Source organism: Macrotis lagotis, chromosome 4 (assembly GCF_037893015.1).
Source record: "Macrotis lagotis isolate mMagLag1 chromosome 4, bilby.v1.9.chrom.fasta, whole genome shotgun sequence".
Taxonomy (NCBI): domain Eukaryota; kingdom Metazoa; phylum Chordata; class Mammalia; order Peramelemorphia; family Peramelidae; genus Macrotis; species Macrotis lagotis.
The window spans coordinates 145,770,860-145,795,120 of NC_133661.1; the positions used below are offsets into that span (position 1 = coordinate 145,770,860).

The following is a 24,261-nucleotide window of genomic DNA, read 5'->3' on the forward strand; positions in this document are numbered from 1 at the left end:
CCCTAACTGAAAAATGGGGATAATAGCAACTAATTCCTAGGGTTATTGAGAGTATCATATAATATATGTTCACATATCTGTATGCATATATATATACACATACACACAAATATATATATGTATTTATATGTGCAAAACATTTAGCATAATGGCTGATTAACAGATGCTTATTCATTTATTTTGCTTGTTCTTGTCCTTTGCAGCTATATAGCAGCTTTATGAACCTGGGCAAATCACTCTATCTTTTCTTCTGAGAGTCAATAATATTAGATTATGAATTATGGACAAGTTGATATGCTGTATCTGGGGAGGTAATTCTCAATGTTGATGAAATAATTAACATGTACAAAAAGACAGAAACATACATATATACCTTGATAATACAGATACCTTCATCATGCTAATATATTCATATAACTTGAAAGGAAGTTTTTCTAATTTTCCTTTAAATAGAAAATACAGAATTTTCTGTTAAATTATTAAAAGCTACTATGTTCTTCCTCCTGGGTTGACAGAGTCCTCCTTCAAAGTTCCCTCTAAACCTACCTTGCTCTCTTTGTTGATCTTTTTGTTCCATGGACACAAGGGCAGAGAAATGAGCTTGATCATAGGCTAGGACCAGAGGAGAACAGTGACATCTGTTAGGTGGAACTTCCAGAGGCAAGTAGATTCCTCCAAATGGAATCGGAGCAAATGCTGTATGAAGACAAATATGATTTAGGAAATTCAATTCCATTTAATAAACCTCTATTAAGCATCTGCTAGACATCCAGATGATGAATGTAGAAGGCCAGCTTGCAAGGTTCAAGTCCTCCCCTGATGCATACTGGCGCTCAGCGCCTGCAGCTAACTCCTTTAAGTATAAGTTACTATATATTCAGTTTGGGGAGCTTCCACAAGAATTCCACTGACAAGATGAAGTTATAGATAAAATCTTTTCCCTAACCCCTAACTATATATACAAAGTATTTGAGATATAAATATAAAAACCATATAATCTCTGGCCTCAAGGAGTTTTGCAACCTAGTAGGAACATGAAAGTAGAAGATTTGGTGGAGAAGTTTGAAAGACTTGTCCTGCAATCATGATTCTTCAGAGAAAGTAAATAAGGTAAATCTGGCAGTCCTTCACACTGATAGGTCTGAAGTGACTGAGAGAAAACTGACAACTCTGGAGAGATGACTTGGCCAGATGGTATTAAAAAGATCTGGAGTTCATGCAAATAACATTGGTTCATAAATACCATCCCTCCTTTCCTCATCATCTTCCATACATCCTTCAGGACATTATCACTATGAAACCCTGGTCTGATCTAAAAGAGTGGGGGGAGAGAGTATATCTGCACCTCAGGACTATGCCAACTCTCAAACTCTTCTAAGAATGTATTTATCATGATCTAAATTGCATGAGAAGACAAAAGGGGCTAAAAGGCACATTGCTACAGAACATTTCAACATTAAAATCCAGTTATGTCTTATAGAAATAATGCTCCTGGAACACATAGAAGACCAATCTTCTTCCTGTCAATAATTTTCCTCTGGTTTATTTCCTCTGGTTTCCTCCAGTTTATTTATTTATTTATTATTATTATTATTATTATTTCACTTCCATTTCAAATTACAAATCTACTTGTATTCGGAGGCAATCAATTAAAATATTTCAATTTCTTAGTTATTAAATTAAGGCTGGATATCTATTCACTAGGCCAAGCTGGAACTCTGGACTAAGAAAAAAATTTCATGGACTTCAAGGTTTAATCCTTATTTTACCATTCAAACTTATCCAAGGGCAAGGCTATCCTTCCTTTTGATGCCTCAGCCAGTTCATGAATCACATAATTAGAGCAGGAATTTGGTAGATTTTTTTTTTTAGTATATCATGGATTCCTTTAGTAGGCTACTGAAGAATTAAGCATAAAATAAAATACAAAAGCTTATAAAAGAATCTACTTTGATTGAAATAACTGATTTAATTTTTTATAAACCTCCTGAAATCTATTAATGATCTTGGGGTCTATGAATCACAGGTTAAAAACCCCTTAGTTTAGAGTGAGACACAAGGGACAAGCAAATTTACTATACCTATAATTTTTTTTAAATATAATTTACCAAAGGGATTGTGAATTACTTCAGATAATGCAGCATCCTGTGGAATAAGTACCTCTATGTCTGAATTGCTTAGGCATAGTCTAGTTTGGTTTTAAAGAGAAGTTTTCTAGGTTTCTTTCTAACCTTTTTATCCTATTCTTTCCAGAATAAATCTCTATTCAAGTCAAGCTTTCTTAACAATATCTAGTATTGATAAAAAGGGATAGGGTTTAAAGACAGAACAAAATGCAGCCTTCCCTCCTATTCAGTCCTGTTGAGCAGAAAGCATCCCCAAATATAAAATTAGAATCATCTTTGAGTTAGAAGGACAGTACATACTGACTGATCTTATAAAAAGTTCCATATAAATCTTTAATTTTTCTCATCTTTAATAGGTAAGTGGAAGAAGATAATCTGTATGAAATGTATGGGACTTACCCGCCCAGGTCAACTTACCTTCTCCCCCTGAATCTCTTAACATTGTATCTGCTACAACAACAATTGGTCTTCTTAATATATGGGCTAGGACAAAAACATGGAACTCTTCTAAGCTTTCATATACGGGATCTTCAGAATTGTCCACCCTGGAAAAGACAATAAAATGGGATCAACTAATCATTCAAAACCTGTTTTCACAGTAAAGAGATAGCAGACAAGATAGAATGTCTCACTTTTGGCCAAGGATCACTTTGACTTTAGCTCAAACCCCTGCTGATTAAAAATTATCTGATGGCTCTTTCCCAAGCTGTTAATGTGTTAGTCTAAGCCAGAACCGAATTCATACCATTCCAATGTTTCAGTGAACTTAAAGGGTTAAAAAGACCTTTTTAAAGTATATACTCTCTTTCTCCCACCATCAAGATCCTAAGTCACATAGGACTGGAAACTTAGAGCTGGAAAAGACTTTCAGAGGACATCCAGCCAAAAATCATAACTAAATAAATGAGGAAAGTCAGGTCCTTGGAAGTGACTTTCCCAAGGCCATTCAATTAGTATATGCAATTTGAATCTTTGTCCACTGACTCCAAACCCAGTGTACCTTGTCTCTCCCAGAAAGGGAAAGGAAAAAATACATTTAGAAATGGGTGATAAGTTCCCTATCTGTATCATTCGGTAGTGCTGAGAACTGTAGGACCACAATGTGAAAGTGAGTGAGTAAATGCATAAAAAAGTCCTGGAAGTCGAAGGGAGATATCCCATCTGCAATTGACTTTAAGGGGCCAGGGAAGGCTTCACAGAGGTATCCTTGAAACTGGAGCTGAAAGGATAGGTTAGATTGCAATAGAAGCAGATGGAGAAGAAGAGGACAGCCCAAGATTTGATTTTAGACAAGTTTGAAAGTCAACTTTGGAGACCGATGACTTATTAACAAGAGGGATTTGGCTGCTCAAAAGAGCAAAAGTGTTAGGAGAAATGTCAAATGATAAGAGAGCAATTGAATTCTGTCTGCCAGTAATGTTTTTATTTAGCTAGGTTATGGTGACCTCTATATTTTTGGCCATATACGAATGAGTCAAAAAATAACTCAGACATTATAAGGGTTGTACACAGATTAGGGAAAACTGATCTTGCTCTTGCATAACAAAGACTTTATACAAAATTTTCTACAGGGTCCCTGAAGGGACAGTTATATGGATTAAGTGAATTCTAAAATATGAAAATCAACCATTCAAAAACAGAACAAAAGTTACACCCTGCTTTTGCTAAAGACTTCTTTACTTATTCAATGGGAAAATTAAAGGCATAATTATATTAGGAAATGATCTTCATTTCTGGGAAGGGACTACTAAGTATTATATTTGCAAGTTGAGTCTCATGGAAACTGTACCAAGCACTTCATTTATTAAATATGCAAACTGATGAAATGACAGGTCAGAACTTCCAAATAATAACAATTACATTGATATGATATTTTAAAATTTACAAAATGCTTTTTTCTCTCCTAAACCCTATGAGATAGGTAATGCAAGTATTATTACTTCTATTTTACAATGGAGGCACAAAGAGGTAAATAACAATAAGAAAAATTTATGGAATATCTACTAATAAAAAATTAAGAGGAATTATGTTAGCTGATGAAAGTAGAAAAGACAAGGGGCGGCTAGGTGGCACAGTGGATAAAGCACCGGCCCTGGAGTCATGAGTACCTGGGTTCAAATCCTGTCTCAGACACTTAATAATTATCTAGCTGTGTGGCCTTGGGTAAGCCACTTAACCCCATTTGCATTGCAAAAAAAAAACCTTAAAAGAAAGTAGAAAAGACAAAAATATAACTATCTTTCTCTTTAAGTATGTTTCACAGTGCAGGGAATTTTTATATACACAGAATGTACATCTGAATTCCTATGTACATAGAAACTAGGAGCATCAAGATAGAATATTCCAGCAATTTTTTCCCAATTATTAGATAAGACTTTTAAAATATCATTTTTACTATAGCAAAATGATTCTGAAAAATCATGACCTTCAAATATTAGTCCATTCCCTCCCCACCTCATTTTAACAAAGGAATGATGTAACTGAAATGACAAAGCCAGTTACTACTGAGAAGGAATATCATCCTCGGTCCAAACAAGTAAAATCATTTGACTAGTTAAGCCATTGAAAGTCAAAGGCAGAATGAAGTTTTACATCACCATTGTCCTTTGGCATCAGGCTAGTTTGAACCAAGGAAGAGTTGAATTTGATCAAAGAAAAGAAGCAAGATTAATATTTTGCCTGTAATGATGAAGGCATGGGATGATTTAAAACTGCTGACTATCTGGTTGTTTTGGCCTTGGCTGAATTCCAATTGAGCCTTGGCTGAATTCCAATATTGAGCATATTAGGAGTATTGAACTAATTATCAGCTGTAATCAAAACTATAAATTAGGTGGTCAGTTAATAAGAATTTGTTCAGAGCCTTCTAAGGTATAGGAGATATATCAATGGATTATTGGATATCCCCTCCAGCAGTATGGAATACAACCTAACCCCATCTAATCCTATGTAGCTCTTGTCTATATCTTCTCCTTAATCATCAGATGATGTGCCCAATGCCTCCCACTAGATTCTTTGACACTGTGTGAATAGCAAAGGAGCATATGGGTTGCTCATTGGTTGTCTCTCATTCCCACTAGCACCTACTTTTCTGACAATATATCTTTCTGACGACATCTTTGAGACAACTTCTCCTGTACAATTACTCATCAGTAATACATCACAGAGAACTCATCATGCTCACTGTATGCTTCTTTATTGCCCTTTGAAAGACCCACAATTCAGATTCTTCAGGGAATACGAAATTCCTAGTCATAGCATCATTAGTAGTATAAAGATACTTAAAAGATGGGCTTTTGTTTCAAGGAGAAGCTTTGGGGGGGCATTAAAAGGACCTCACTGGTAGCTGGTTCATTTTCTTCTTGTTCAGTTCTGGGTCCAACTCAGTTCATTTTGTATCTGTCTGATATACATGAATACATACAACCATAAGTACTGTGGACAATATATCAGCCTTGCTTTTCTCTGTACAAGAATATCACACACACACACACACACACACACACACACACACACACACATACATTTTCACTGATAAATTATACCTATCCCTGCTTGATGCAGTCTATGTATTGTCCACAATATCCAGATATTCTTCGTTCCCTTGGTGCTTTTTTCATTGAACAGTATAGTATGGTCAATTCTTTTGAGTAACTACATGGATCTAAGAGGGCTCCTTAGTGCTCTGTAGCTGGATGCAACCAATATCCAACACACAGTAATATCTGAAAAATCTCACCATATCTAGGGGATACTTCTTCCTCTTGATCTCTTCCCTAGATATTGTTTATGACCTTTTTGCAACGATCTTCTTGTTTTAATAATCAGAAAGCCTTGAATAAAGTTAATGTCTACAGTTGTTATATCTTTCAAAGAATCTTGTCTGAGTTGGCATCTGACTGAGGAGTGGGTTTTAAATATATAAATATTTTATTTGTTTTCCTATTACTTACAATAGTAGTGTCTACCAATAGTGTTTTGCAAAGTTTTGAATTTTACAATTTTTTGCTTTCTTAATCCCTTCTCCCTCCTCCCAACAGAAGACAATCTGATATAGGCTTTATATTTTCTTCCATGATATGCACAGATCAAAATTAAATGTGTTGAGAGAAGAATCATCCAAAAGGAAGAAAGAAAACATTAGAGATAGCAAAATTATGCAATACATAGGACAACTTTAAACAATTGAAGATAATAATCTTTGGTCTTCATTTAAACTCCACAGTTCCTTCTCTGGTTACAGATAGTATTCTTCATCACAGATCCCCTAAAATTATCTCTGATTATTGCACCGAGGGAGTGAGCAAGTTCATCAAGGTTGATCATCACCCCATGTTGTTGTTAAGGTGTATAATGTTCTTCTAAATCTGCTCATCTCTGAGGAATGCTTTGTTAAAGAGAAACCTGAATATAACATTTGTTCCACTGCATCAAATACTTTTTTATAGTCACATAATAAGTACAAAGGAGTCTTTTATTTTTCTTTTCATCAATTGTGTGATTGGAAAGATACAGTCTACTATAGGTTGTCATTATCAAACTTTTCGACTCCTCCTCAAACCTTCATCATGCATTTACATTTACATCACATACATTTACATCATTCTCATTAGAAATTTACAGAAAAGGAAAGTAGGCATGTGAATCATATTAAAATTTCTCAGCTGCCCTTTTTGGAATAAGAATAAGGCCTGCAATTTTCCCCCCACAGGTCTTTGGTATTTTTTGCTCTCCTAGATATTTTGAGACTTGATCTCTCTGTGCCCTCTCTCTCATTTCATACTCTTGGGTCATGTTTTCAGACTTTAAAAAATCTTCCTTCTCTATATTCACTTTGGTATTGAAGTTCCCAAATATTAAATATATGTTACTTTGGTGTTTACTGAGTTTTTCACAGAATTTCTCTATGTCTTTTTCATCAGCAATAAAATAGTCTTCCAGATTAAAGACATTTTTTTCTATTTGTATGAGAGAGATAGAAGATAATAGGAGAAAAAAAGACAAGGTAAAATATTTCTTTTGGGGAAGAAGAAAAACATAGTTCAGAGAAACTCAGACTAGCTCCCATTTATGTAGAAATGTGGGGATAACAAAGCATTTTCCTGACAACAGCCCTGTGAGTCAAGGAATGCAAATATTGGCATTCTCATTTTACAAATGGGAAATTCAAGGAAGGCCAGAGAGGTTAAGTGATTTATCCACTATTGCATAGCTAGAAATTAGGGCTGAAGTTCATACCCAGGTCCTTTGAGGCCAGTATCCTCCATGTTGCTTTAGAAAATCTTGATTTTAAAGTACAGATGCACTTCTAAGCTATACAATAAATGGGGTGGGGTGGGGTCGGAGCAGAGCAGGTAATAGCACTCTGGGGAAAGTCAGTCCTTTTCCTTTTCTGGATGAAGGGAGGGGAAAAAAAAAGATGAACCCTAAATTCATCATCAGAAAATATATATTCTGGGCCCGATGAGTCCTATAGGAGTCAAATAGCAGAATATTCTAACCACTTATTAGTCTCTGTGTTTCTATTATGCAACTTTCATACCATAATAGGAGTCAATGATGTTCCAGATTCCAATCAAAGATGTCAGGAATCCCAGGGTCTTCCCCCAAAGCATAGCTCTGATGGCAAACTTTACATTTGTATTACAGCCTCTTCCTGCTTTACATTACAAGGGGAAAAATAAAAATTCCCAGATCAATAAATATGGTTAACATGTAGTGAGCAGACTTTACAGACTGAAAAATGAATTTCTTTTCAGGACAACATAACCTCTGTCTACTTTTGTCTGAGAGGTGAATATCAGGAGGAAAGCCCCAAATTGGAGCCTGCCTTTTGTCAAGAGAGTGCCCTGTCCATGGCAACTGCTCTTAGGAGAACAGTTTTGGAAGTTCCCAGAAAATAAAATACAAAGAGAGGCAAGATGAACCCAGAGTGCCCTCCTTCAAAAAAAGAATTATATAGCAATTTGTGACATTAGTGACTATCCAAGAAAAAGCATCCAATTGATGGCTGGGAGTCGGTTTCATATAAGGGGAAGAGGATTCATTGTCCCCTGGAGATTGTGATGGGACTGCTTTTTTTTTCAATTACAATTTCCAAAGGCAGGGGTTTGGGGGTCAGTAGGAATTCTGTAAAAATTAAATTTGAAAAAATCCTATGTATTTGAAGGGCATTTGGGGATCATCATTACAGAAGGCATCTTAAATTGCTGAAATGTGTTCTAAGCACCGAGGGTGAAGGTGAAACAAACCTCTGAGCTCATTCTCTTTGCTTGGTCTCTAGAAAGGAATGGCTGCAATGCTGAAATTAAAGTCTTCCAGATTCCCTAGCTGCTTTAGTTTGGTTTTTTTTTTTTTGAGGGTTGGGGAGGGGAGAGAAGAAGGGTATAGAGTGTTTGGAAAGCAAAGTAATGGAGAATTTAGACTCTAGTAACAAGGCTCTGAAATGTTCAGAAAAGGGAGGGCTGACTGTTAAAATGCCAGTAGGGACAACAAGGAAGAATTCTTCCTGGATACTCAAAGTATTACTGGCAGCTCATCACATGCTTCATTTATAAATCTAAATATACAAACTTTGCTTCCTTTAGGGAGTAGGATGCATTGACAAGTCACAACCTCTCTTGGCCTCATTTTCCTATCTGAAAATGTGGGGACGATTTAATGGCTTTGAAAGCCCTTGCAACTCTAAATCAATAATCCTATCATTTTATGTAAGGGATCATGTTAAGATTAAAAATGCTTCCTTTTCCCATTTTCCCTTGACCTTTTTTTCCCTTCCAAATTCCTGTATAGGAATTTGCTATTCTTTATAACCAACATGCCAGCTACTGTCCCTAGTAGAGCTAGTGGGATGTGAGTGCCAGCTGCCTTCAAATTTAATGACAAGGAAGAGGATGTTAAGAACCCTGAAATTTACCTTCAGACATTATGTGTTCTTAGGCTAGGACTGTCCCAAAGTGAAGTGTTCAAGAAGCATCACAATGGCCCACAAAGTTACTTTTATTAAGATTAAGTACTTTTCTTGTACTTTGTATTTGTTGCCTGCTGCTTTTATAATTTAATTAATAATCTCTTTGTGAAAATTTTCCCCAAATGGTTTCAACTGCATCCTCCTTCAAACTCTTCTAAGTTGAATTAGTTTGGGATAAAATTCTGCTAGTGCTGGGGTGGGATGCTATTGATTTCCCTCCACATTTCCATTAATTGATCTATCTTTTCTCTTCAAAATTAACCTGAACCCATTTTCCATATACAGTGCAGGTTAAGGGGATCTGTTTTAAAAAGTTTTGATATATCTGAAGTTACTCTATATTTGGCAACAAGACAAAGGGAATGGGAAACCTCAAATCTTTATATACAATTCAGATCCTTCAACAAACTTTAGGGACTCTAATCCTATGTTTATGATTTCTACCTGTTTCTGCTGAGGGAAGTTTTGGTCATTCAAGGCAAGCTCAGAAGAAAGGCCCCTTGGTCGTCATATAGTCCAAACTTGCCAACAAAGGCCAGGTTCTGATAGTTTTTGGTATTAGTCAGTGTAGCAGTCTGCTATGCTGGCCTCTTTCAGTGACTGTATAACCACAACTTTCCCTATAAAGAACTGACTTCACTTTATAGCTTAGAGACTTTGCATCATAAAACCATTTAGAGTTATAGCTATTCCTGCTGAAGGCCATAAAGATGAAATACTGGGTAAACTTTGCCAACCAAACTTCAGAACAAAGGGATAAAATAGGTGTAAGATGCATACAACAGAAAAAGGAGGCCTTTCTGGATCTGCCCACCATCCCCCAATCGCTAGCTCTCCTAGATTCTTATTTTTTAGGATTTTGCAAGGCAGATGGGGTTAAGTGGCTTGCCCAAGGCCACACAGTTAGGTAATTATTAAGTGTCTGAGATTGGATTTGAACCCAGGTACTCCTGATTCCAGGGCTGGTGCGGAGCCGCTTCTGCTCTCCTACATTCTTGAAAATACTTTCTATTTAATGATTATTTATCTCTCTCCTTGTTAGAATCTAAGTTCCATGAAGGCAAAGACTATTTCCTTTTCTCTTTTTATCTCTAATACTTAACATAAAGCTTTGTACATATTGTCATTTAATTGATAATTATTTGTTAAAGAAAAAAGATCTTGGGAGAATCCAAGTAAGGTGTTTTATCTAGACTACATAAAAATAGGATTCTCTTTCATTTATTCTTCTTCATACTAAATTCTCTAAAATAGGGGTTGTGTATCCCAGGGGATGGTGGCATGATCCTAAGGAGTGTGTGATCAACTGGAGAATAAGAGGATAGACAGCCCAATCCATCAAAGATAACCAATGTTGTGCTTGTCTCCAAGGATTCCCTTTATCTATTATAGTTCAAAATGCACTCATTGACCCCCTCTCACTGCTGGCATCCTCTGCTTGCAAACCCTTCTAGCTGGTTATTATTTAATTAGAACTTGCTTGCTACACAGGCAAAATTCCCTGCCTGATCCCACAATCCCTAACACTTTAAGTTGTGTCCCCAGGGATGCAGTAGGCATTCCTCAACACTGCATTTTTTGTGGGACAGAGTGAGTCAATCAGTGGAGAGGCTAACCTCTCATAGAGGAGAGGTTAGTAAGAATGGCTTATGATCTGCATTACCAAGCTCATTATTTACTCCTCCTAACCCAAATCTTTATTCCACACTTCTTGCCTCACCAATCCTCCAGTCACCCAGGCCTTCAACTTCAGTGTCATCCTTTACCCCATATAACACCCACAGCCATCCCTTTTCTCTACTCACAAAGCTATCTCCTTAATTCTGACTCTTTATCATCTCTCATTTAAACTACTGCAAAAGAATTCTAATTGAACTGCTTGCCTCAAGCTAATATTTTAATGTTAAGATGGCAGAAAGTCTCTAGTGGAGTACCCCAGGAATCTACACCTGGCCTTATGGTATTTAACATTTTTATCAGTGATTAGGATAAAAACATGTAGACAGTTATGCAAATGATGCGGAACTTGGAGAGACAGAGTCAGTTTCCAAAAGAATTGGGTCATTTTAGAATCTGTCTCTGTTTTTTCAAGGAGTGTAAAGGCTAGTTGGAAGGAAGAAGGAAGAGACAGAATAGGCTACACTGGAGTAGCAGGCATGTTCTTTTTTATTTCTATTTTTTTTCCTTCAGCTACATGCAAAAACAAGTTTCAACATTTACTTCCAAACCTTGAGTTCCAAATCTTCTCCCTTTTTCTCATCCCATTTCACTCCATTGAGAAAGCAAGTTACTTGGTACAGATTAAAAACATGTAGCCATGAAAAACATTATTACAATAGTCATGTTGTAAAAGTAAATATACCCCCCTCCATAAAGAAAGAGAAACTTCAAGAAAAATAAAGTGAGGGGGGGAAAGCATGTTTCAGTCTGTATTCAGACATCATCAACTCTGTCTTTGGGATGAATAACATTCTTTCTCATAGGTTCATCAGAGAAATTTGCTTCAATATTTTTCCCATAGTTGCTAATGATAGCTATATTTCCTTCCATCCACACCCCACCCCCAATTATTCTATTCTCTTTCTCCTTTCACCCTTGCTCTCCTCAAAAGAGTGTTGTACCTGACTACTCTCTCTCACAATCTTCCTTCTCTTCTATTACGTATTCCCCCTCCTCCCCTTCCCCCTGTCCCCTTCTTTTACTGTTTTCCTCCAGGGTAAGATAGATTTCTATACCCAATTGAATGAACCACTTCTGATGAGAGTAAGGCTCACTCACTTCCCCTTACCTTCCCCAACTTCCACTCCACTGAAAAAAAGCATTTTCTTGCCTCTTTAATGTGAAATAACTTACCCCCTTCTACCTTTCCTTTTCCTTTCTCTAGTACATTCCTTTCTCCACCATTGACTCCATCTTTTTAATATATTACACCTTCAAATTCAATTCCCTCCTGTGCCTTGTGTGTATAAGCTCCTTCTAACTATTCTAATAAATGGGAAGGTTCATATGAGTTATTAGTATTATCTTCCGATGCAGGAATACAAGCAATTCAATATCATTAAGTCCCTTATAATTCAGCAGGCATATTCTTGCAAGGGAAAGACACAGTCCTGCAAACCCTTGCTATCATCAACATTTTACTCCCTGTCAAAATCATTCAAGGTAATTGTACTAAATAGGAGGCATCCAGCAGAAGAGTGAGAACTATGGCAGGGTCACTCACTTAATATTAAAATCACTGAAATTTCATCAGTCACCTATTTTACCTAATACTCTGCTGGGTTCTCTCCCCATAATACTACATAAACATAGATTCCATCTTGTAAGAGCTTAAAGAGCTCAATAGGTTACTTAAAAAAAATACACTTTCAGTTACAAAACTTGGACCATTTCTGCTACTTATCCTCCCACGGAAATGTGGCACAACCCATTTCATAAACCACATTCCAGACATTGCTAAATGTTTCATGATGGTCATTCCATCACTTAGAAATCTACAATTCCTTCTCTGAGGATAGGAATGAATGTTTGGAAAATCATAACCTCAAAAACTAGGCTTCTAAATAGGTCTCTATTCATATTGTTTACTTGGGTGTCTGTCTCCCATCAGTCTCGAAGGATTCTAAGTTTGTCTGGATACTAGAAAGCCTGGAAAACAACTCACTAAGGGAGGATTACAAGAAGAAAATACTGTAACCAAGGCTGGAAAACCTATTCACAGAAAGACCCAATTCAAATGTGAAAGAGAACATGCTAGACTTTCCCATTGACATAATTTTTTCTTCAGGATAGTCACTTTTCTCAAGGTAGAGTTCAGTTGGGGAAATCAAATGTGTCAAAGAGAAATACTTTGTGGATGACCCCCGAGACTAATTTGTCTTACCTTTGGCAAAATAAGGAAAAAGAAAAAAAATTCTAGTTTAGTCGAGCTATCCCAATGAAACATTTATCCCTCTTTTAAAGTGATAGAGTGTGGCCAGTTTCAACAAAATATTATGTTACTTTACAATGGGAAAAACCCCAGCATCAATAAGCCTAGGATATTAGATTTTTTTTCTGTTTGTGTATGGGAGAGGCAGGAAAACCCAAGTTCAAATTAAGCAGCTGATACTATCCTTGAGAATCATTTAACCTCTCTTCTTCAGGCAACTCCTTAGGACTTATCTTAGAAGTTGAATTCTCCTCTCTTTTGTACCCCATGTTCACCTTCCCTTTTTTATGTTTTTTGCAAGGCAAATGGGGTTAAGTGGCTTGCCCAAGGCCACACAGCTAGGTAATTATTAAGTGTCTGAGACTGGATTTGAATCCAGGTACTCTTGACTCCAGGGCTGGTGCTTTATCCACTGCGCCACCTAGCCGCTCCCACCTTCCCTTCTTAGAAGCCCTTGTAACACCTTCTACTGGGATTTACAGAGAAACATGAAATAACTTGAAATTAGGCTTGTTCTGACTTCTAGACCTATATTCTTTCTGCTGTGTGTGTGTGGGGGGGGGGTGGGGGGTAGAAAGAGAATTCAACTAAAAAGATCTAGGTTTGAGTCCAGATTTTGAAACTAGTTGTATAACTAGTGGGTAAGCCACTTAACTCTCTGTGATTCAGTTCCATTTGTAAAATGGGGACACTGATACCTACCTCTCCATACTTAATTTTTTCAGGTTGTGAAAATAAACTAATGCATTGTATAAATAGGACCTATTATTAATTTTCAATTGTGTCTAACTCTCTGTGACTCCATGTGGAGTATTCTTGGCAAAGATGTTGGAGTATTTACCATTTTCTTCTAATTTTACAGATGAGGAAACTGAGTTGCCCATAGTAGTAAGTGTTTGAGGCTAGAGTTGAACCCATGAAAAGGAGTCTTCCTAGTGCTCTATCCACTGCATCATCTAGCTGATCACTTATTATTAATATCTATCCATAATTATCCATTAGATAATGTCTTGAAGCTCTAAACCCAGGATTCAAATGAATGTTCCTTAATGTTACAACTGAAATTCAAATTCAAATTACTTCATCTTTGTTTATGGAAAACACATCTGAAATTTTGTTAATCTGAATATTTCTCTCTCTCTCTCTCTCTCTCTCTCTTCCTTTCCTTCCTTCCATTCTTTTCCTTTCTTCCTTTTCTTTCTTGTCTGTCAGTAGAATTTCTTGGACCCTTTATCATCTATACTGTTCTCAATGAAACTATCAATTTCCTTCCTTTTTATTTATAAATCTTAACTATCTCCCCTAACAATAACATAAATTTGTGGATTTTTTCTTTTCTATATAGATGGAGGTAGGCATCACATCCTCCTGAGCACTGTAACTTCTCTGAGTAGACAAATACCTGCTAAAGATTTGCTAGGACAATTCTATATCTCCCAGGCAAGCACAAATCTCTATCCTGGGCAAGAATTTATTGTTTTCAACTATATCTCTAGTTTCTCTCTGGAGTTCCCCAAAATTCTTCATTTTTAAGATGAATATATTCTAAGACACTAAAATCAAGTGCAAAAATCATTGCAAACTTTGAATAACTTCAGTGCTTTCATAGACTAGTGATTTTATTGGTGAGGGTCTTTCTATCACCTCATGTGACTCATATATATATATATATATATATATATATATATATATATATATATATTACACAGTATCATAAATCCCAGTCTGTAAGGAAGCTCTGATATTGTCTGCTGGCACTGACAGCAAATAAAAGGGAAAGTGATCTGTCTGTGAAAAAAAAGCAGCAAAGATGTGATTTGAAACCAGGTTCTCTAACTCCAAATATTGTCTTTTTTGCTTTTCCTCACTACAAATTGTTTTCTTTCTTTGAGCTTCCATAAAGAATTCACTCAATTCACTAGAGGCCTATTCCTGATTCATTTAATATTATATGAATTCCAGTGAAAGTCTTGGGCCATCCATCTGTTTATCTGTCCTTTACTGTCTAGCAAAATCTTTAATAAATCAATAACATATTCACTGAATATTAATGGTATATAATACAGAACCTAATTAATAATGACTCTGTAAAATATATATACTTCTTAGATTTGCTAAAGTACCTATATCTGTATATGTATATACGTGCAATTTCTTTATTTTGTTCTTTCTGTTTTCATTAACTTGTGGACTCTAAATCAATTCAGGGCATCATTAAAGCTACTTATACATCAGTCTGGAGGACTAGTCATGGAGGAAACTAGAGTATTTTGGTATGGGAAATCAAATCTGAGTTGTGGGGATCAAATGAGATAACATTTATAAAGCACTTAGCATAAATGCTTGGCATGTAGTATATGCTCTATAAATGCTGAAGAAGGGGAAAGAAGAGGGACAGGGAAGGAAGGAAGGAAGAAAAGAAGGAAGGATGGAAGAGGGAGGGAGGGAGGGAGGAGAAAGGGAAAAGAGAGGGAAGAGGATATGAAGAAGAAAAAGAAAAAAGAAGAAAATGAGGAGAAAGAAACGGAGCAGCAACAGCAGTAGAAGAAAGAAGAGGAGGGAGGAGGGAGGAAGAAGGAGAAGGAAGAGGAGGGAGGAGAAGAAATGAAGGTAGTGAGGATAGCTAGTCTGGAGTGCTAAAATCCACAAATACTTCAGGGTCCTTTTTGTAGCCATTAGGGAAAATGATAGGAAGAGATGAATAAATAATTCTTGAGTAACTGAGAAATTCAACATATATATATATATATATATATATATATATATATGTATTTCATGAGTCTGAATTTTTTAAAATCTATAAAAGATTTATTAAACATTTAGTTTAAAACACTGGGGGAAAATATAAGAAATAATGAAATATTGTCCCTAGAGGTACAGGGTGCTCTGGGATATCCAAGGGAAAAGAAAAACATCTGGCAATGCCATGTGCAGAAAATGAAAAGATTTGTCCACACATTCACAGAGCAGCTGTATTTGGAAAATGATATAGATTCAGGCTATCATTTATTTATAAGGACTGAGATTCAGAATGCCTCTATCTGAAACACTGCCTGCAGTCTGATAAGAAAAACAGAAAATATGATCCCATTATTAAAATAAACTTCCTGAGAAGTGGTGGAAAGAATTGAGTTAGCAACTATCATTGTCGCTAATATACTAAAGTCAAAGTTTCTGTCCCATTTTCTCTGTTCAGTTTGCAAAGTTGGACAAAGGAGTTCGACATTTAGTGAAGAGAGTACGTGACTGATTTCTTCATTTTAAATTACTTAGTCTTGGAATTGTGGAATGAAGATGTTGCATTCTCTATGCTGTTTTGTGCTCCTCTTTTTATGCATTTGTTTTGTTTTCATATATCTATATTCTTTCCTTGGAGGTTGAGCTGAAAAGGACTTTAGAGTCAACTAGTTTAAACACTTCATTTTACTTATAAAGAAACTGAGGGTCAGAGAAGGGAAGGAATATTTCTAAGGTCAACTGGTAAGTAGAGCTTGAATTCCAACATGGAAGGCCTTTCTGACCTCGAAATACTTTTCCTGTGTTCATCTTTATTATTGCTTAAGATTATATCATAATTGCTTTTTTAAAAATTTTGGCTATAATTTTAATTTTGATCATTAATTTGTGGTTATAGTAAAGGATGGATGTGATTTTTTTTACAAGAAAAAAAACCCAAAATAAAATTCTGCTTAATTAGAACTGTGAAGACATTCTGATAGGTGATACTTGGGGGCAATTATTTCAATTGGGACAATTTTTTTATAAATCTAGGGACATCAATGGAATTTTATAACTTTATAGTGAGTTTGATTACATTGTATGAAGTTGTTTCTGCATAAAACAAAGCTAGGATAAGCCACTTATATATAATACAGCTCTGTTAAAGTTTTTGAATAATGTTGAGCTCTGTTGTTTCTCACTTTTTTTTTCAAGGCAAATGGGGTTAAATGGCTTGCCCAAGGCCACACAGCTAGCTAATTATTAAGTGTCTGAGGCTGAATTTGAACCCAGGTACTCCTGACTCTGGGGCCGGTGCTCTATCCACTGTGCTACCTAGTTGCTCTGTTTCTCACTTTTAAGAGACTTGGCTTCCTTTCCCAATATCTCTATTGATTATTTCCTTTTTTATTCTGTATATAACTTTTCTGTACTTTGTTGTTTCCACTTTGTCTCTACTATTAGGCTATTAGTTTCTTGAGAATAGGGACTGTCTTTTGCCTTTCTTTGTATCCTCAGTACTTAGCACAATGTCTATTTTACACACACACACACACACACACACACACACACACACACACACAAATATGTATAGTAGGTGCCTAATAAATTTCTATTGTCTTCTTTACCATAAGCAGGTCCTCAGACCTAGTGACCCATGGCAGCAATTACTATTTTATTTCAAGTCCCTTTGAAGATTTCAAGTCTTTTCTGCCATTTCTATCTAGGACTTTTATTACAGAGGAAACTCCTCTGAGTTCTTCCACCAAAATAAAAAGATATGTACCCCAGACAAGATACAAAGACAGTATGTACCCCAGGAGTCAACAGGATCATACACAGAAATCAAACAACTATAGATAAGTGGGAAGTGAATGCTAATCCATGTACTTGGAAATTTGATACCATCTTGTGAATTTTGATAAGCTATGAATGTTGATGGCAGGCTAAGAGACATGCTGACCTGCTTCAAGGACTGCTATTTAGGACACATTGCTGTACTTAGGGGTCTGGATTTAAGTAGTGGCTCTGTTACTTCTGATATAATGACCTCAATGATCACTTAACCTCATCTGTAGAATGGGGGAGGGGGAATGAACAAGATGACCTGTGAGATACTTTCTAATTCTTGTATATATGATTTCATGATCCTAATGAAACTTCTGGGAGGGGAGACATTTATGACATTCATAATAAACTGAATTTTCTTCACTAAAGATATATTTGTGATGTATGTATTTGAATCTGGCTTTTCAGGCTGAAAAACAGTAAAGAGTCTGTAAGTCAGGTAATATTTGCCAGCAACAATACTTTATTGCTTAAAATAGTTCTTTAAAATAAATTCAATACATTTTTATTTACTAATGAGCCCTACATCCTCTCTTCCAACCTAGCACCATGTTGGGGTTCCCAATATACTTGTCAATTGACTGATAAAAACCCTTCATCTTTTAAAGGTGCAGAAATATTTGAAATAAAAATAAGAGGGTATGAAGATATTTTGGGAAAATACTTCCAAACTCTTCCACAGGTTGATGGATTTTTTACTTCAAAAGAATTCTTTAGAAATATTTAGTTTTTTATTCTTTTTAGTATCATTGGGGCTGACAATTTCCTTGGTATATGTGATTACTTGAACTTTAAATCTCTAGCTGCCAGCATTCCTTTTACAGACATCTGCTCCTCTTTTAGGTTACCTGATAGCTTTTTCTTTGTCAAAGTATGGTGCCTTGCAAAGTCAAGATATCTAGGATTTATGCTTAGTTTGTTCTCTGGGGTCCTTTTACTCTCTGTGGTAGCTAGGTGGAACAGCAAATATTGTGTTGGACCAAGAGTGAATACCTGAGTTCAAATTTAGCCTAGAGATTTACTGTGTGACAAGTCATTTAACCTCTGCCTGCCTCAGTTTATTCATATGTTTAATGATCACAATGGGATCTATTTCTCAAGCTTGTTGTCAGAGGCAAATGAAATAGTATTTATAAACCACTTTGCAAACTTTTAAGTGATGTGTAAATGCTCAAAAAATGTTTCTGGCTCTGCCACTTCTTAGCTGTGTCACCTTGGACATGTCATTAGCATCTTTGGGTATTATTTTCCTCATCTGTCAAATAAAGTTATTGGAATAAATGATTTAGAAGGTCAAAGTTCTATGATATTGGGAAGATATACTTAGGATAAGAAGCCACCAATTCTTCTTGTTTATAAAAGTTTCTAATTACTGAGTCTGGACACAACTCAGATTCTCTTGAAATAACTAAATAATGTTTAAATAAAGCATTGTAAATTCTTCCCTTAGCCCATATCTTGCCTTTTCCCATGATCCACCTTTACAATACAGAAAAAGGTAGATGAGATGTGAATTTTTGTGAGGTTCTACTTGATTTCAGTCCTGGTTCCCTCGTGAGGCTAGATGAATCACTCAATTGGGGTACACTCAGGAGGGAAGGAATAGCTATTTTCTTATTTGCTCCATTTTGCTTCTTCCTGTGTTATGGATATACTCCTCCTCAGTATGTTCTGTGATGATAGTAGCAAACTTATAAATTCAGGAAAGGGCAGCAAAAGAACTTTATAAACTTAGTTGCTACTCGAGAAAACAAAATGAAAATGAGATCGGTGAGTTCAATGACCACCTATTTCTAAGGTGGTGAAGTTCAAAAGTCTATTTTTCAGAGGTTCTTCTCAAGGTAATTCATATGGTTCAGCTCATTTTAGTACCAAAGGAAATGAACTCATTTTCATTTTACAAGTTGGTGAAGAGTCCAGGAGAAATACAGCGAGCTCATTATGTTGCTGCATGTCTCCCTGCTCCTGCACCCACTTCCCCACCCCCTCATGCCACAAGCGATGCTGGTATCTTTGATGTTTTAGGAAGCATGTTTTGCCAAGTTAGGAGGTTTAATGAATCTGTTTTCTATTGTGTTATAATCTAAATTGAAAGCTGATGTTTAAAATCAGTCAATTCTTCCTCCCAGATCTTTGTTGGGTTTCTGGACTGTGTTTATAATTTAGTCAAGAGGAATGAATTCATAGAATATTTATTATTCATCCTTATTTGTCAGGGTAGACCATCTTCTGCTCTGGATGCCTGTCCTTCATCTCAGGTTTATGGAAGTTTCTGCCCTGGTTTTCCCTACAGCAACAATGGAAGGCTTCAATACTATCCTAAGCTGCTGCGGTTTTACAAACTACAAACCATTTGGCTCCCTTAATAGTTTGATCAGTCCCATTAAGAGACAAAGCAAGGACTGAGGTGCCAGTTGAGGACAGAACATATTAGAAATCAACAGAATTTACCGTAGTATAAACAAAGATGGAAGCACAGCCCTGGAATTAGATGCAAAACAGGACCAGAGATCAGTAATACTGATGTGTGTGTGTGTGTGTGTGTGTGTGTGTGTGTGTGTGTGTGTGTGTTTGTTTTAGGAAATTTCTAGTTTGGCAACAAGAAAAAACCCAAAGAATTTTATGAAACATTCCATGAGGGGGGTCACTTTTATTTTTTAATAAATGTCTAATTAATAACTTATATTGAACATAAATGCAATTGAGGCACCTTCACCTTTTCTAATTCTTTCTGATATTTTTCCACATTGGAAATTCAGAGATGGATGAAGAAAGAAATTTGGTTTCTGACAAACATACTCACTGGGTCAAACTAACAGTCTGTCCAGTTCAGTCTTTGGTCTCTTGTCAGTTGCAAGACAGCAAGAGTAGGCAAACCCCAGCCCAACAGCTAAATCTGGCCTGCTTCCTGTGTCCTAAATACAATTTTATTTTTAAAAAGTAAAAAAAAAAAAGACCATTTGTAGTTTGCTGTCTTAAAAAAAAACAGGTGGTGGATCAGATTTGGTTCACAGGGTTATAGTTTGGCATCTCCTGCAATGCAGGATGATCTAATGTTATTACCTTAAAGACCAGGTATAGTACAACCAATAATAAATCATCTAACAAACATTTATTAAACCCTTTCTAAATGCTAAGTGCAAAAGCTGGTAATACACAAACATAAAAATAAATGATAATCCCTGCCTTTATGTATTTTATATTCTAATGGTAGAAGACAATACATAAAATGGAAGCTGAAAAAGTTGGGGCTGGAGGAGGGAAAGGGTAATGGATCAAGTAGAAGGAGATGATAACTGTCTAGGCCCATCACCATAAAAGTTCTATGAAGGGACAAGCAGAAAGAGTTAGAAGGCAGCAAGAGGCATAGAGGCTAAGTTCAGATAATCAAGGATGAATGGTCTAAAGCTCCTCCCCAAGATGAAGATTCCAGGAATACTCACAAAGTCCCTCAATTATGGAAAATTATGAATCCATAAATTTACTTAGATTCTTCTTGAATGTCAGTAAATACCTTTTTCAGCCTATTCCTTTAGCTAAAATTCTGAAAATTTTCACCCACCTGGTTTAAGTGCTACTTCCTTTCATTTAACTAAAACTACATTTTCCAACTTCAAGGAATATTCTGTAGTTGTAGTATTTGGTGAGCAATTCCACCTTCAACCTATTTATACACTTTATTTAGAAATACAATCATATCATACAAATGACAATCTACCCCCCACTTTGTCTTTCCATATTGAATTATTATTATTATTGCTGTTATTATTATTATTATTATTATTATTTTAACATGCTCTGACTCAGAAGTCTCTTTATTCCCTTGTCTAAGTTGCTCTTCTTTGGACTTTTAGAATTTGTGAAGTACACTAACTAGAATGAGCAGAGAATATCCTTTATTGGCACACTATGGTTCCTAAAAAAGATTTTCCATTTGATGTTCAGTTTCTTTTCTAATGAATTTTTTTAATCACTGGAGAAGTAACTTGCATTGATGTCTTCTGGGAATAATCTAAGGGCTAGCAAGCATGATAGCCAACAATATGTAATACTTTAAGGTTTGTAAAGCAATCCAGATAGCCTCTCATTTTTACAGCTTTAGTTTAGATTATTTTTCCTCAAATACAATTAATTTAACTATACCTGGTCACAGTCAGCTAGAAGATATAGTGATTAGAGTGCTGGGAAGACCCATCTTCCTGAGTTCAAATTTGACCTCAGACACTTAATTGTTATGTGACCCTGGGTACAACACTTAACTTTCTTTGCCTCTATTTCCTCATCTGTAAAATGAGCTAAAGGAAAAAAAAATGGCAAATCACTCTAGTATCTTTGCCAAGAAGACCCCAAAAAGGGTCATGAAGAATCAGACACAACTGAAAAATAACTGAAATACCTGTTCATACTAAACTTTACCTGCTACTTTTCTGCCTACTCCACTAGAACATAAGTCCCTTAAAAATAGAAACTGTTCCATTCTTTATATCTCTAGGGTCTATCAGAGTTCCTGGAAAATATCAGATAACTAATAACTGTGTGTTAGCTTATCTAATGACTGATATAATTACATCAGAAGACTTTTCTGAGATTTATCCCTATGAAAGTGACAGAATAGCCCAAAAAGTTTGGTGCTGCATATGTATTTAGGGATTTTTCTGATGGACCTTTTCTTGCAGATAATCTATTAAAATGCTAAGTAATCCTGGTTCTTGTCCTACTCTCTCAATAACTATATTGTTTATAGTTCTCTATTGGGAGAAGTGTCTGTTTTTTGATGATTTTTTTCTTTCAGTAAAATAGCATTTCATACCTAATCACAAAGAAATTCAATCTTTTAAAAAAGTTTTTTGAGAGTCTAGATGACAGAGATTGCAGATCTGCAATAACATAAATTTAGCTGATTTTGAGAATGTTTTGAACATTCTCAGAGATAACTTGGAATACTAGAGATTAAATGTTAGATTAGGAAGGGACCTTAGAAATAGTCTAAACCAATTCCCTTATTTTACAAATAGGGAACTGAAGTGTACAAATGGGAAGTGACTTTACCAAGGTCAGATAGTGAACTAGTGACAAAGCTAGCAGGAGATCCTGGTCCTTTCAATTTCCACTTCAATGTACTACTCTCATTATATGCTGCCACATTCTTCACATGTACGTTTTAAAGCATAAGTTAACCTTGAAATCTCATGACAAGTGCTTCTGTGAATAATTTAAAAAATAGGACTTCAATTTTCATGGATCATTTTGTTTTCTTAACACCACTTGCTTTCAAGAATTATCTTCATCAAATAACACAACCCCAATTTGATCTTTTGGTTTCACTGAGATTCCTTTTAAACTAAAAATTAAATAAATGCTCATTAAAAATACAATAAACAGATCAAACACTAAAAGTTCCCTTGCATAATCTCTGTTAATGAAAATGTAGCAGTAAGTAGCCATCATCTTGCTTTATTATGCCACATGTGAGACCAATAATGGAACACAGACATCCACCCTGTGGAGCCAAAATTGCAGGCATGTGCCTGTTTTTATTGTCCAATTAGTTACAGAAACTTCTTTCTCTGTTTCTGCTGAGTAGAGATTTTATATCCAGTGACCAGAATAAGTTGTATTCTTAGAAAAAGAACCCAGAGAAAAATAGCAAATTGGTTGAAGAAATTACTCATTTGCCTGAATCCCCTTGTATCTAGTGAAGATGAGAACCTAAAAATGTATGCATTTCTGAAAGAAGACAGTCTAGAAGTTTATATAATGTACATTGGATTTATGATGCTCTTCCCCTACACTTTGTACTTCAAATGAGCATAAATTGGTATTTGGATAGCTGTGTCACAGAATGTTAGGAAATTTTTTTTAAATGTCAAAGACTTTACATTGGTTTCACACTGTGAAACTAAACAAAAAACCCCAATTTTTTAGTAATTTATGAACTTTAATGAATATCAAAAATAGACACTTATTTTCCTGTGCCTAGTATATTTCTTCTAATGAGTAGGATACCCTGCCACTTCATATTATAAAATGAGAATGGTAAGGATTCTGTGTCTGCCATGGAATCCCAGGAGCATTGATGGACCAATACTTTCAAGCATCCTGAACTTTGAAGACAAACTCGGAACACTACAGTTTAGCTTAGTTTGCTCTCTGGAGACTCTTTACCCTCTGATTGCTTATCCTGTGGAATATTAAGTGCATAGGGAAATATCTTGCTGCTACCTATGTCAATGAAGAGTTAATATGAACATTCAAGAGTAGTTTTAGGAAACGTGGTCTGGGCATTAGAAATCCAGATGATGGAAGGGAAAAAAATTTTAAGATGTTTTTAAAAGAAGTTTAGTATTAACTTGGTTCTCCTCTTTGTACTAAACCATTTTAAGGATGGGTCCTGGGGCTCTCAAATCATAGATTCCCAGGGAGGAATTAACTTAAGGAATCTTTACCTTTGAAGACAGAGTAATCTTGACAGATCATTAACTTGGGGCCCATGGATTTGTTTTTTAAAGATATTTTCATAACTATTTCAATTTAATTGGTTTCATTTGTTATTTTGAGTACTTTATTTTATATATTTAAAAATATTATTCTGAGGAAGGGTTTATAGCCTTCCATAAGAGGTCAAGTTTCCATAGCCTGCCAAAGAGGTCAAAAAATAATCAACAATT

General features: G+C 35.7%; 1 protein-coding gene across 1 annotated transcript in view; it reads right to left on the reverse strand.

Moving 5' to 3' along the window:
• Window positions 1-24,261, reverse strand: part of OTUD7A (OTU deubiquitinase 7A) — a 414,523-nt gene that overhangs the window by 41,538 nt on the left and 348,724 nt on the right. Inside the window, exons 11-12 of the mRNA XM_074236215.1 lie at window positions 2,544-2,671; window positions 547-696 (exon numbers count right to left, since the gene is read on the reverse strand). Coding sequence (XP_074092316.1) covers window positions 547-696; window positions 2,544-2,671 — 278 coding nt within the window. The remainder of the gene's footprint in view (window positions 1-546; window positions 697-2,543; window positions 2,672-24,261) is intronic.